Below are 15,214 nucleotides of genomic sequence, written 5' to 3'. Positions count from 1 at the left end.
TATAGGGGTGTTATTTCATGTCTAGAGGTCTCTAATCGTGGTTAAAAAGTACATTTAGGTGGTAAACACATTTTCTATGTCTTATTTTCTCTTATTATGTCTACCATATTGGGTCATAGGAGTGCAAAGGCAACTATAGGGATGCTATTTCAGGCCGAGAGGTCTCTAATCATGTTTGAAAAGTGTATTTAGAAGGTGGTAAACATGTTTTCTATGTCTTATTTTCTCTCATTATGTCTACTATATTGGGTAATAGGAGTGTAAAGGTGACTATAGGGGTGTTATTTCATGTCTAGAGGTCTCTAATCGTGGTTAAAAAGTACATTTAGGTGGTAAACACATTTTCTATGTCTTATTTTCTCTTATTATGTCTACCATATTGGGTCATAGGAGTGCAAAGGCAACTATAGGGATGCTATTTCAGGTCGAGAGGTCTCTAATCATGTTTGAAAAGTATTTAGAAGGTGGCAAACATGTTTTCTATGTCTCATTTTCTCTCATTATGTCTGCTATATTGGGTAATAGGAGTGTAAAGGTGACTATAGGGGTGTTATTTCATGTCTAGAGGTCTCTAATCATGTTTAAAAAGTACATTTAGGTGGTAAACACATTTTCCATGTCTTATTTTCTCTTATTATGTCTACTATATTGGGTAATAGGAGTGCAAAGGCAACTATAGGGATGCTATTTCAGGCCGAGAGGTCTCTAATCATGTTTAAAATGTACATTTAGGTGGTAAACATGTTTTCTATGTCTTATTTTCTCTCATTATGCCTGCTATATTGGGTAATAGGGGTGTAAAGATGACTATAGGGGTGTTATTTTATGTCTAGAGGTCTCTAATCATGTTTAAAAAGTACATTTAGGTGGTAAACACATTTTCTACGTCTTATTTTCTTCCAGTTTAGGTGGTAAACATGTTTTCTATGTCTTATTTTCTCTCATTATGTCTGCTATATTGGGTAATAGGGGTGTAAAGGTGACTATAGGGGTGTTATTTTATGTCTAGAGGTCTCTAATCATGTTTGAAAAGTGTATTTAGAAGGTGGTAAACATGTTATTTTACGCTTTTTCCTTATTTGCTGCTTTATTATTATTTTACTTATTTATTACTGCTTGGTTGATTTATTGTCTTTATTCTTAATTTGTTTATTTATTTTTTATCTTATTTTGTGTATAGAAAAATAAAAATTAAGATATTTGAGAACAGTGGAATGTTTTATCAGATATTTTGGTGTGGAAAGTACTGAAAAAGCGAAAAAAAGCATTGAAGATAGTTTTTTTATTGATTTTTTTCCCAGTTTTTAATAAATGCGTTTTGTTTGTTTTTTTTAAAAACCTGATACGGCCCGGCTTCACCCAGAACCTAGCTCCTGGTGGCCCCCCAGGTAAATTGAGTTTGAGACCCCTGCTATAGTCATTGCAGGTGAAAGATGTGTATGTTATGAAACAATGCACACTGTCACCATAATTATGATATTATATGATATAGAAAATTGATGCATGTATAGCGTCCATTAAAGAAAACAAACATACTCACCGTCTTGCTGTCTTAGCCTCTGGCACGACTCCACGTATGCGGAATACTGTGCAGCGGGGATCTTTTCTGCTCTGAGTAAAGAAGAGAATACAACAATGTTACCTCATATATTGTATGACTGTATATTAGGGTGCATTCAATTTGAATAGGAAATTTTAAATTCATAATATCATAATAATTTGGCTGGCATTCCATTTTTTTTTTCAATGAACATAAAATGCAAAGTTTTGAGGAAATCCATATAGATTTAGGGGTGCTACAGCATCGTTTTCTATAGTGTTATCAAAGGGGGCCCAGCTATTAGCTAACTGTCATTAGCAAACTGTAGCTAGCTAATGTTAGCTACAAGTAGAGGCAATGAGCGCTAAATACATATAAATATGACTACAAATCATTCAAATTACAAAAAAAAACACAAATATGTAATAGTAGTATAAATACCAACAAAAAAAAAAATCATCTGAGTTCTTGAGCTGACCTCAAATCTCCATGGCGACCATTGAACTGTTCACCACTTTATTCAATAATTGTGTTTTTTGATGCACCCTAATGTACGTGTATGGCAAGTGCAGTACATAATTATTGAATTTTGATATGGCTAAGTACTAAAAGTGTTCCAATATATGTAGAAACAACACATACTAAATATTTTTCCAATACATGATTATTTAGGGGTGCCACCCAGTTCAATGGTACCCGTGCATGCGTGAGTTTTCTCCGGTTTTCCTCCCACATTCCAAAAAAAAAAAACAAAAACATGCTAGGTTAATTAGCGACTCCAAATTGTCCATAGGTATAAATGTGAGTGTGAATGGTTGTTTGTTTATATGTGCTCTGTGATTGGCTGGCGACCAGTCCAGGGTGGACGACCGCCTCTCGCCCCAAGACAGCTGGGATAGGCTCCAGCACCCCGCTACTTCCTAAAAATGCCAAAAAGCAGAGTACTCACTGTCTTAGCGCTGCGATGAACTTCATCCGAGTATCTGCTTTGACTGGCAGCTAAAAATGAAATGGCAGTCATCTTGGTTTCCCTGATGATTGATAATAAGCAGCTGAACACGTCAGATAAAAGAAGTCATTCACCTTAGTGTAATGGGGTCATTTTGCCCCCCCCCCCCCCCACACAAATTCGGGCCTAGCCTTTTTTTTATATTTCGTATTTAATAAAATCACTGTATTTTAAATTTTCTTGGTTGTAAAATAAAAATATCATGTATATCTTTGTAGCACTTTTAGCGCAGGGGGAACTTTCCTTGTTGGGAGGGGGGGGCTGGGTGGGACTACGGAATGATGTGTGACGAGTAAGCGTTTGTGCCGCCCTTTACACCGATATTGGATCTCCTCTCCGGGCACGGAAGAGGGGGTTGGCTGAATCTGCGTTTCAGAAGGCAGCGGATGTGGCTGGAGGGGCGCGGCAGAGGGGGATAAACCTGTTCATGTTGTGGTGCAACCAGCATATCGTGTTTGTTTGCCTTGGAATAAGCTGGGAAAAATTTCATTTGGTAAAATTAGCTCTCACATGACAAACCTTGGTGAGCCCTAATATAGCCACTAGTACATGTCAATATTTACATTTACTATGTTCTATATTTTTTATAAATATTTACTGTATTTTCTATGTGATCTCTATTGGTATCATGTAGGCCCATTTCACTCATGGATTATTTATTATTATTATTATGGATTATATAAGTTAGGGCAAACCTTTTATCTGTTTCTACTGTGCTGGTGCTTTTATTATTATTATTATTATTATTATTATTTCTGAATAAAAACGTCTTAGGAGTGCCATCAAGTGAAATGAGTGCAATGATGTAACAATACTGTGTTGTCATAAGAGAATAAAAGTCATGTCCCAAAAGTCAGGTGGTGTTACCAAAGCAACAAGAACGTCAGCATGGACATGAAGATGAAGATGATGACACTCACCACTTTTGGCTTCAGCAGAGTCGGAAGGAACCGCGTGAGGAAATATGACCGACGGAAAATACTGGAAGAGGACAAGCTACTTCAAGGAAAAGTACACCTTTTTTTATATACATATATGGTGGTGTCGTCTACAATCCTTAACATGAACTTCTTATCATCTTCTAATCATCTTATCATTCATTAGCACATCCTAATATTTTTAAGAAGTCTTAATGACTTAGATGTTCACCATTTTCTGCTCAGTATGAAATGGAATATAATATAATATTTAGTACAGTAGTACATGTACACATTTACACTGCATGTATGTGATCTGTATTAGTATCAGCCCATTTCACTCATGGATTATCGGGATCGGTATTGGAAGCATAAAACCCTGATGGGAACACCCCTACTACATATATACCGTATTTGCTGGACTATAAGTCGCTCCTGAGTCACACAAGGCCAAAAGTGCATAATTAGGTAGAAAAAACATACATAAGTCGCTTCGGAGTATAAGTCGCACAAGGCCAAAAATGCACAATTAGGTAGAAAGAAACATACATACATAAGTCACTCCAGAGTACAAGTCGCACAAGGCCAAAAATACATAATTAGGTAGAAAAAACATACATAAGTCGCTTCGGAGTATAAGTCGCACAAGGCCAAAAATGCATCATTAGGTAGAAAAAAAACATACATAAGTCGCTCCGGAGTATAAGTCGCACAAGGCCAAAAATGCATCATTAGGTCGAAAAAAACATACATAAGTTGCACTGGAGTATAAGTCACACAAGGCCAAAAATGCACAATTAGGTAGAAAGAAACATACATAAGTCACTCCAGAGTACAAGTCGCACAAGGCCAAAAATACATAATTAGGTAGATAAAACATACATAAGTCGCTCCGGAGTATAAGTCGCACAAGGCCAAAAATGCATCATTAGGTAGAACAAAACATACATAAGTAGTTCCGGAGTATAAGTCGCACAAGGCCAAAAATGCATCATTAGGTAGAACAAAACATACATAAGTAGTTCCGGAGTATAAGTCGCACAAGGCCAAAAGTGCATAATTAGGTAGAAAAAAACATACATAAGTCGCTCCGGAGTATAAGTCGCACAAGGCCAAAAATGCATAATTAGGTCGAAAAAAACATACATAAGTAGTTCCAGGGTATAAGTCGCACAAGGCCAAAAAGGCATAATTAGGTAGAAAAAAAACATACATAAGTAGTTCCGGAGTATAAGTCGCACAAGGCCTATAATGCATAATTAGGTCGAAAAAAACATACATAAGTTGCACTGGAGTATAAGTCACACAAGGCCAAAAATGCACAATTAGGTAGAAAGAAACATACATAAGTCACTCCAGAGTACAAGTCGCACAAGGCCAAAAATACATAATTAGGTAGAAAAAAACATATATAAGTCGCTCCGGAGTATAAGTCGAACAAGGCCAAAAATGCATAATTAGGTAGAAAAAAACATACATAAGTCGCTGCAGAATATAAGTCGCACAAGGCCAAAAATGCATAATTAGGTAGAAAAAAACATGCATAAGTCGCTCCGGAGTATAAGTTGCACAAGGCCAAAAATGCATAATTAGGTAGAAAAAAAACATACATAAGTCACACTGGAGTATAAGTCGCACAAGGCCAAAAATGCACAATTAGGTAGAAAGAAACATACATAAGTCACTCCAGAGTACAAGTCGCACAAGGCCAAAAATACATAATTAGGTAGAAAAAAAACATACATAAGTCGCTGCAGAGTATAAATCGCACAAGGCCAAAAATGCATAATTAGGTCGAAAAAAACATACATAAGTCGCTCCGGAGTATAAGTCGCACAAGGCCAAAAATGCATAATTAGGTAGAAAAAAAACATACATAAGTCGCACTGGAGTATACAACGCACAAGGTCAAAAATACATGATTAGGTAGAAAAAAAACATACATAAGTCGCTCCAGAGTATAAATCGCACAAGGCCAAAAATACATAATTAGGTAGAAAAAAAAACATACATAAGTCGCAATGGAGTATAAGTGGCATTTTTTGCGGGTAATTTATTTTCCAAACTACTTAACCAAAACAGACATTACGTCATCTTGGAAGGCAAGTTCTAACAATAAAAGAATAGAGAACATGCTAACATATGCTAACACAATGGTTATTCAGCTATACAAAAAATAAACATGAACAGAAAAGGTGTCCAGTGTTTATGTAACATCAACACTTTTTTCATTTATAAAAGTCGCAGGAACAGCCAATCTATGAAAAAAAAAGTGTGACTTGTAGTCCGAAAAATACGGTACATATATATATATATATATATATATATATATATATATAAAGTATATGTAAGGTACATATAGTAGTTGCAATAGAATACCTGGCCTCCATGACGGTGGCAGAGATTCTCCCTGTATTCTCAAAAAGAGATAGAGCCTTATCCACATCCTGGACAACCTGCCATCACATGCACATCCATCACAAACACAAAGCCTTTCCATGATGACTCGATGAAGCAAGGCAGAAAGAAGAGCATATACCTGAAGTGGTGCAACTCCAGCAGTAGAAACATCTCCATACAGACCCATGTCCTCCACTGACTCCTGCCAAAGACAGAGTTGGGGATGTAGACATGAAGAAGACAACGGCGGTGAATGTAGTTGTGTTACTTTCAGGTCGGCCAGTCTGGTCTTGGCAAGGGAAACGTAGTCCATGAGGAGGTTGCGGTATTTCCCGGGTACATATGGAGGATGGAGGATGTGCACCTAGCAGGGGAAAATGGAGCAAGAAGGAACTTGTTGGAATTGACCACTTTTGACAAGTTAATAAGAAAATCCAATAGAGATGTTTTGTGTTACTCTTTGTCAACAAAAAGAAATAGACATTGTCACGTCAGCCCCCTGAGGGGACCTCTTTTTGAAGGGCGGGGGGGTACTGTCACGCCCTGTGTCGGTGTCTGTGTGAAAGTTTGTTTATGTTGACATCTTTGATCTGACATTAGATGTGATGGCACAATGAATCCAAAAATGTACATGCTGGTTCAGACGCTTATATTAAGTAGTGCTTGCTGGTTGCATTGAAATGTGTCCGACACTCTGAAAAACCTGCCTGTGAGGTTTTGGTGGTGACGTGCGTGCACTCTGCACCAGTCAGTCAATTTACCACTGCGCAGGATGCGCTTGAACTGCGCCAAGAATAAACAAAAGTCGGAGATGGTGAGCTTTCAGCGCAACTTTGGAGCGCTGTTTTGTCACAAAATTGTCACTCCGCCAAGCTAAAACACGGCCTGGGGTATGCCATGGAAAAAGAGCCCTATGTATTTCTTCCATTAGTAACCAACTATTTATGAAATATTTGAATCAATTGATAAGCCTTGTTTTTATACATGACATACTTTTTCAGTATGTGAAAAAAGGTAGCAGTGAAAGCAGGGGAGGTTTACCTTGAGGTACTGTGGGGGTTCAAAGGGCACCAAGTCAGACAGAAACTTCAGCAAGAAGACCAAAGACTTCTTGCTGGTGGCGTGGAAGCCACTCGCCCCTCCAAAAGACTCCTAGAAGAAGATGAATCGGGAATGATGCCATCGTCATCGTGCTCTTTATCAAATGGGAGCACCGCATGTACTGATATGTAGTATACTGTACTGCCTATATTTTGACTGTATAATCAATATGAGGTTCGCTTTTCAACTCTACTGCAGTTATTCTGTTCTTCCTTATGGGAACACCCCGAGAGACACTTTTTAACATTAGAGCCCTGTAAACATGAAATAACACCCCTATAGTCACCTTTACACTCATATAACCCAATATAGTAAATATAAGCCATAATAATTTTTATAAAAGTTTGATCTTCTAAAGACACATTTTGACATTAGAGCCCTCTAAACATGTAATAACACCCCTATAGTCACCTTTACACTCAAACCCAATATAGTAAAAATAAGCCATAATCATTTTTATAAAAGTTTGAGCTTCTAAAGACACATTTTAACATTAGAGCCCTGTAAACATGAAATAACACCCCTATAGTCACCTTTACGCTCATATAACCCAATATAGTAAAAATAAGCCATAATCATTTTTATAAAAGTTTGAGCTTCTAAAGACACATTTTAACATTAGAGCCCTGTAAACATGAAATAACACCCCTATAGTCACCTTTACACTCATATAACCCAATATAGTAAAAATTTGAGAAAATAAGCCATAATAATTTTTATAAAAGTTTGACCTTCTAAAGCCAAATTTTAACATTAGAGCCCTGTAAACATGAAATAACACCCCTATAGTCACCTTTATGCTCATATAACCCAATATAGTAAAAATAAACCATAATAATTTTTTATAAAAGTTTGACCTTCTAAAGACACGTTTTAATATTAGAGCCCTGTAAACATGAAATAACACCCCTATAGTCACCTTTACACTCATATAACCCAATATAGTAAAAATTAGAGAAAATAAGCCATAATAATTTTTATAAAAGTTTGACCTTCTAAAGCCAAATTTTAACATTAGAGCCCTGTAAACATGAAATAACACCCCTATAGTCACCTTTTTGCTCATATAACCCAATATAGTAAAAATAAACCATAATAATTTTTTAGAAAAGTTTGACCTTCTAAAGACACGTTTTAATATTAGAGCCCTGTAAACATGAAATAACACCCCTATAGTCACCTTTACACTCATATAACCCAATATAATAAAAATTAGAGAAAATAAGCCATAATAATTTTTATAAAAGTTTGACCTTCTAAAGCCAAATTTTAACATTAGAGCCCTGTAAACATGAAATAACACCCCTATAGTCACCTTTATGCTCATATAACCCAATATAGTAAAAATAAACCATAATAATTTTTTAGAAAAGTTTGACCTTCTGAAGACACGTTTTAATATTAGAGCCCTGTAAACATGAAATAACACCCCTATAGTCACCTTTACACTCATATAACCCAAAATAGTAAAAATTAGAGAAAATAAGCCATAATAATTTTTATAAAAGTTTGACCTTCTAAAGCCAAATTTTAACATTAGAGCCCTGTAAACATGAAATAACACCCCTATAGTCACCTTTACACTCATATGACCCAATATAGTAAAAATTAGAGAAAACAAGCCATAATAATTTTTACAAAAGTTTGACCTTCTAAAGGCATGTGTTAACATTAGAGCCTTGTAAACATGAAATAACACCCCTATATCCACCATTTACATATCTTACTTTTCCATGATGGTACATGGTTAACTGAGATCGTCAGTAAGACGCGTGAGGATGAGATGGACGCAACCGAACCTGGAACCAGTGGCTGTAGGAGGGGAAGATGGCGGGTCCCTGCAGGGCCCCCTGCCTCGCCAACAGGAAGGCGGTGATCAGGCTCTCCAAGTCGTAGCCTTCAAAGGCACAAGTCAGCAATCGGGACAGGAGTTCTGAGTGAGGCAAAATAAGACCGAATTAATGCAAAGGATGAGAGAGGTCTTTCAAAGAAAGAGTTTTTTTATTTTTTTTATTTTTTAATTATAATAAAATTATTTTATTAATAATAAAATTAATAAAAAATAATAAAAAAATAAAATGAAAATAAAAATAAAATAATAAAAAAATAATAAAAAAATAATAAAAAAATAATAATCAAAAAATAAAATAATAATTTATTATTAGAAAAGGTGTACACAGGTTTATACACAGGAAAGGTGTGTTATGGCTACGGTACCTGTGAGGGCGGGCCGTGCAGCGGGGCTGTACACCATCAGAGTGGACAGGAAGCACAGGACGTGTTTCCAGTTGACCTCGTGGCTCTCCAGCACCTTCTGCAGGTGGTGCAGCAGGTGCTCGACGCTGAAGATCACCGACAACTTTCGCCAAATACACCAAGAAGCCGTGATTTTTACAGAAGTCAACATAACGCACATAACCATGACATCCACATGGGTATCAGCTGATATCGGTATAGTAGACTGAGAGGTGGACAATATCGGTATAGACCTACATATAATGTGGTAAATATGCTTTTCATCATGATTAGAGCCCTGTAGACATGAAATAACACCCCTATAGTCATCTTTACACACCAAATATTTCAGGAATACACAAATAAAACAAAAGTAGTGCTCGCGTGTGTTCAGTAAATGTGTTCTGGTGCTAGTGGGTTGGGGGGGGGGGGGGTAGATGCTCACAGTGAATTTAGTTTAGTTTATTTTAGTTTAGTTGTGTGTTGTTGTGGCAAATCGGTATATACCTACATATAAGACACATGTGTTTACCACATTCTAAATATGCTTTTCATCATGATTAGAGCCCTGTAGACATAAAATAACACCCCTATAGTCATCATTACACTTTAGTTTAGTTGTTCTTTCTTTTTATTTATTTATTTATTTATTTTTTATACTTTAATTGCTTTGCCTCTTGTTTTTAATATTAGTTTATATAATATTAATTTATTAATTATAATTAATTATTAATATTTAATTAATATTACTTTAGTTTAATCTAGTAATATTAGTTTTGGATTAAATTCAATGTGTACCTTTATTTTATTTTACTATTTTTTTATTATTTTTTTATATAATTTTTTTTTATTTTATTTTTAATTTTTATTTTACTAGTCTTTATTTATACTTTTATTGCTTTTCTTCTTGTTTTTAATATTAGTTTAGTTTAAATAATATTAATTTATTAATTGGAATTAATTATTAATATTTAATGAATATTAATTTAGTTTAAACTAGTAATATTAGTTTTGGATTAAATTCAATTTGTACCTTTATTTTATTATTTTTTGTATTTTTTTTGTATATTATTTTTACTTTTTATTTTACTAGTCTGTGCAGCACCATGGAAAATGTTTATAAAATGTGCTATATAAATAAAGTGGATTGGACTGTAATAAAAGATGTTTTTCCCAAAATTTCCATCAAGGGCAAAATAACATATTTATCCTTCTTATTCCTCTTCCTATTTTTACTATTTCTAGTCCTGCTAAAAGCTGTGACATGGAAGGCTAAGATGCTAATGCACCCACTACAAGAACTACAAGGAGGCTGGATTACCTTGTGGAAGAGAGAGGTGAGCAACGGAGTGGTTTTTGCAAAGGTCCACTTGTTCTGTAAACTAACAGCATCCGACACTGGGGACAAAGACCGTGATCGATACTGTGAAAGGCAAAGTAAAGATGGCGTAGCGTGGATGTACCAGTCAGCTGGGGCTTATACGTCAGCGTCTGGGTCAGCGAATGCGTGAAGAAGCCCCGAATGGCGTCCGGGGATGCTGAGAGTTGACACGGCAAGATGTTCAACAGCTGACACCTAAAACAAACGCAGCATACGTTGGTTGCCATGACAACACTTCCAGATCCGGGTCATTTTTGACCCACTTATGGAAGGTTGGGGTAGTAACACAAAACCTAAAATTTCTTAAAATGTATAAAAATAAGTTAAAAATGTGAATGGCATGATATCAAAAACATGTTTTTTGAGGAATATACATGGAATATGAAATGATAAAAAATTGTCATTATGAAGATATTTCAAGAAAAAAACCTGACCGGGTCATTTTTGACCCACTTATGGAAGGTTCGGGTAGTAACACAAGAACTAAAATTTCTTAAAATGTATAAAAAAATAAGTTAAAATGTGAATGGCATGATATGAAAAACATGTTTTTTGAGGAATATACATGGAATATGAAATGATAAAAAAAATTCATTATGAAGATATTTCAAGAAAACAACCTGACCGGGTCATTTTTGACAAACATGAAAGTCAAACAAAGTACCATCGACTTGTAGCGCTTGGAGCCAACGTCTGTGTTGAAGTCACATCAGCAGCATCCAGAAGCCCTGAATGACAACAACAGCATTCAGCTCTCCTGAATGTGTGGCCTACATGCTATAACCACTCATCCACTGTGCAGCAATCCAATTTCTAACAATCTTAAAAAATGTCATCAAAATCCATTGAGAACTTTTCAAGTTATTTTGAAGACGGCAAAAAGATAACGTCAAGTTGCACTTTGGGTTGAGCTTGGCGGAGGTCAGGACTAAAAACTAAGTGACATAAGATGTATTTACTCACAGAACAGCATGGCATCGAGTGCTGAGCTGCATTTCTCCATCGCTGCTGGCTCAGAACTGGACTGGAAGCCAATGCTGACCAACAAACCAACGATACCTACACAAAAAAACTATTCACTAAATGCACTGTAGTCGTTGTCATGGTGACACTACAAACATGGTGGAGCCTCACTGTTCAATCCAAAACATGAAAAACTAAGTCTTCTTACCTGACAAGACCTTGTGCTGAGCGTGGGTGCTTTCTTCATCTTCCTGTGGGGGTGTCCAACTGCACAGGGCCTTCAACTGTGGCACCAACCACTGCGTCACGCCGTCATCACTGAAACAAGGCATGACACTGGTAGCGACCTCCGTATGCAAACACACCTCCACACTCCACATCTGCATTCCCACTTTCAAAATCCTAAAAAAAAATGATACGAGGTTCCACTGGTGATACAGCGATGATCTGTTAGGAGCGTCGGACCCCGCAATAGTAACATGCTAACACCTAGCATAGTAGTGCCTACCCATAAAAATGGCTACAAATGCCGGCATGCTAACACCTAGCACAATAGTGCTAAGTGTTCATATTAGTGTCTACCCGTGAAAACAGCTACAAATGCTACTGTTAGCATAGTGCTTATGTGTCTACCCAAAAATTTAGTTTAATTTAAAACCTTAAACTATATTAGGAAAGCAGGAAGTGAACAAATGTAACAGTTACTGATAGCTACAAATGCTGCTATTAGCATAGTGCTTATGTGTCTACCCAAGAATTTAATTTAATGTGATTAAATTAAATTAATTGCGATTAAATTAAACTTAATTAAATTATTGGGTAGACACATAAGCACTATGCTAATAGCAGCATTTGTAGCTATCAGTAACTGTTACATTTGTTCACTTCCTGCTTTCCTAATATAGTTTAAGGTTTTAAATTAAATTAAATGAAATTCTTGGGTAGACACGTAAGCACTATGCTAATAATAGCATTTGTAGCTATCAGTAACTGTTACATTTGTTCACTTCCTGCTTTCCTAATATAGTTTAAGGTTTTAAATTAAATTAAACAAAATTAAATTCTTGGGTAGACACACAAACACTATGCTAATAATAGCATTTGTAGCTATCAGTGACTGTTCCATTTGTTCACTTCCTGCTTTCCTAATATAGTTTAAGGTTTTAAATTAAATTCTTGGGTAGACACATAAGCACTATGCTAATAATAGCATTTGTAGCTATCAGTAACTGTTACATTTGTTCACTTCCTGCTTTCCTAATATAGTTTAAGGTTTTAAATTAAATTAAACTAAATTAAATTCTTGGGTAGACACACAAACACTATGCTAATAATAGCATTTGTAGCTATCAGTGACTGTTCCATTTGTTCACTTCCTGCTTTCCTAATATAGTTTAAGGTTTTAAATTAAATTAATTTAAATTCTTGGGTAGACACATAAGCACTATGCTAATAATAGCATTTGTAGCTATCAGTAACTGTTACATTTGTTCACTTCCTGCTTTCCTAATATAGTTTAAGGTTTTAAATTAATTTAAACTAAATTAAATTCTTGGGTAGACACACAAGCACAATGCTAATCGTAGCATTTGTCGCTATCAGTAACTGTTCCATTTGTTCACTTCCTGCTTTCTTAATATAGTTTAAGGTTTTTTATTAAATTAAATTAAATACCTTAAACTATATTAGAAAAGCAGGAAGTGAACAAATGTAACAGTTACTGATTGTAAAAGTGCCAGATGGAGGGGGTAGGATTTAATAAGCTTTGCTTCTTCCTACTCCTTTTGGACATGTGGAACTGGGAACTGATTATGGGATGCACTCAATTGTAATCTGATGCATGTTCAAATGAAATAAAACCATAACCATTACCATCATGTTGTCTTAACTTTTACTTGGTCTGGCCGTGTCGGGTCTTAGGTGTATTAGCATTACAAGTTCAATATTTGACATTTTCCCCGACTGGGAAAAATGCCCACAGCGGTGCAATATAAGCATTTCCCACCTCTTTATCAGATCCTGGAACTTGAGTATTTGGTGAAAGTGAAGATGGAAGACCACATCCAGCCTGGGTAGTTTCTGAAATGACATCATACACGTCATTTTTTTTGCCACGGCTGCTTCATAGACTGGAGTTTGAAACCATAAAAGACACACGTTATACTTCCTGTACTCCTGCCACAGCAGCTTGGGGCAGAGGCATCCACGTGCCAGGAGGTCTCTGCTGGACTCCAGGAGGGCACGCAGCTGGACCTGTACACATCAGTCACACGTGAATGCTTCCTTTCTTGGAGGAATACTGTTTCTGCAGTGGTACTGCTGGGAAGTACATGTATGTGGGAACTGGGCGGAACATTTTCTTCTGTGTATCCGGGTCCGGGTCAGGGGGGGCAGCCAAGACCTGGCGTTCCCGGTCACCTCCAGTTCCATCTGGAGGACACCAAGGTGTTCCCAGGCCAGCTTGCAAGACATAATCCCTCCAGCCCGGACTCTCCCGGCTGGGAATGCCTGCAACACCACACCATGGGGGTGTCTGGGGGGCATGTCCCGATGCCCCCCCCCCTCAACTGGCTCCTCTCCATGTGAAGGAGCAGCGGCTCTACTATTAATTTTTTCATATTTTTATTATTTATTGCTGCACGGTGTCGAGTGGTTAGTACGAAGGCCTCACAGCTAGGATACCCATGTTCAATTCCACCCTCGGCCATCTCTGTGTGGAGTTTGCATGTTCTCCCCGTGCATGCGTGGGCTTTCTCCGAATGAAATTCAATGAATGAATGTTTTGTTTACGGCGGCACGGTGGTCGAGTGGTTAGCACGAAGGCCTCACAGCTAGGAGACCCGTGTTCAATTCCACCCTCGGCCATCTCTGTGTGGAGTTTGCATGTTCTCCCCATGCATGCGTGGGTTTTCTCCGGGTACTCCAGTATTCCTCCCACATTCCAAAAAAAAAAACATGCTAGGTTAATTAGCGACTCCAAATTGTCCATAGGTATGAATGTGAGTGTGAATGGTTGTTTGTCTATATGTGCCCTGTGATTGGCTGGCCACCAGTCCAGGGTGGACCCCGCCGGCTGGGATAGGCTCCAGCGACCCTCGTGAGGAAAAAGCGGTAGAAAATGAATGAATGTTTTGTTTACGCAGACATGGGGCAAACAGCGCTCTTATTTTGAAGGACGGTCACGGAAGTGTGTTCCAGTGTGTAGAGAATGTGGCGAATGGCGAAAATTTTGGGTCAGCACTTCCACGTGGCCACCTTTGTTACATTAAAGCCCTAAAACTCAACCTGGTGAAATATACTCATCACAACCTCACAAGCTAACCATGCTAGCTTCCAGTCACGCTCTGGAAGGACATTTAGCCACATTTCGCCAGCTTTATCACCAATTCTGGCAACAGGAAGTCCACAAAGCACAATAGATGTGTTGGGCCAAAATAAATAAGATTAAAGACGTGCTATTGAAAAAAGAGGATCACTCCTTCACATGCAATAACAAAAGAACACACTCACCCTCTGAGAGTGGCTGAGGATCTCCCTCCCCTTGTCCTCCTCACTTCCAGAGATCTCCATCAGCCTCTCCAGGACCACCTTCACTGACAGAGTTGCCAACGGGACGGCCAGCTGCTGGGCTTGCCGTCTCAGCCCAAACGCTGCCAAGGGAAAACACA

General features: G+C 37.4%; 1 protein-coding gene across 4 annotated transcripts in view; it reads right to left on the bottom strand.

The window, feature by feature from the left end:
* fanca (FA complementation group A) overlaps positions 1-15,214 on the bottom strand; it is a 38,604-nt gene that overhangs the window by 15,291 nt on the left and 8,099 nt on the right. For all 4 annotated transcript variants that reach the window (XM_078791110.1, XM_078791109.1, XM_078791107.1 and 1 more), the window contains exons 4-20: positions 15,057-15,196; positions 13,704-13,799; positions 13,552-13,625; positions 11,755-11,864; positions 11,547-11,642; positions 11,248-11,311; positions 10,666-10,778; positions 10,524-10,600; positions 9,185-9,326; positions 8,767-8,900; positions 6,908-7,018; positions 6,135-6,230; positions 6,006-6,068; positions 5,846-5,922; positions 3,470-3,530; positions 2,490-2,539; positions 1,541-1,611 (exon numbers count right to left, since the gene is read on the bottom strand). In XM_078791110.1, the coding sequence (XP_078647236.1) occupies positions 1,541-1,611; positions 2,490-2,539; positions 3,470-3,530; positions 5,846-5,922; positions 6,006-6,068; positions 6,135-6,230; positions 6,908-7,018; positions 8,767-8,900; positions 9,185-9,326; positions 10,524-10,600; positions 10,666-10,778; positions 11,248-11,311; positions 11,547-11,642; positions 11,755-11,864; positions 13,552-13,625; positions 13,704-13,799; positions 15,057-15,116 (1,495 nt within the window). In that variant the 5' untranslated portion in view covers positions 15,117-15,196. The remainder of the gene's footprint in view (positions 1-1,540; positions 1,612-2,489; positions 2,540-3,469; positions 3,531-5,845; positions 5,923-6,005; positions 6,069-6,134; positions 6,231-6,907; positions 7,019-8,766; positions 8,901-9,184; positions 9,327-10,523; positions 10,601-10,665; positions 10,779-11,247; positions 11,312-11,546; positions 11,643-11,754; positions 11,865-13,551; positions 13,626-13,703; positions 13,800-15,056; positions 15,197-15,214) is intronic.

Source organism: Doryrhamphus excisus, linkage group LG6 (genome assembly GCF_037039965.1).
Source record: "Doryrhamphus excisus strain RoL-2023G ecotype Guam linkage group LG6, RoL_Dexc_Guam_v1.1, whole genome shotgun sequence".
Taxonomy (NCBI): domain Eukaryota; kingdom Metazoa; phylum Chordata; class Actinopteri; order Syngnathiformes; family Syngnathidae; genus Doryrhamphus; species Doryrhamphus excisus.
The sequence above is the reverse complement of the archived record's forward strand: the minus strand, read 5'-3'. Positions and strand labels throughout refer to the sequence as shown.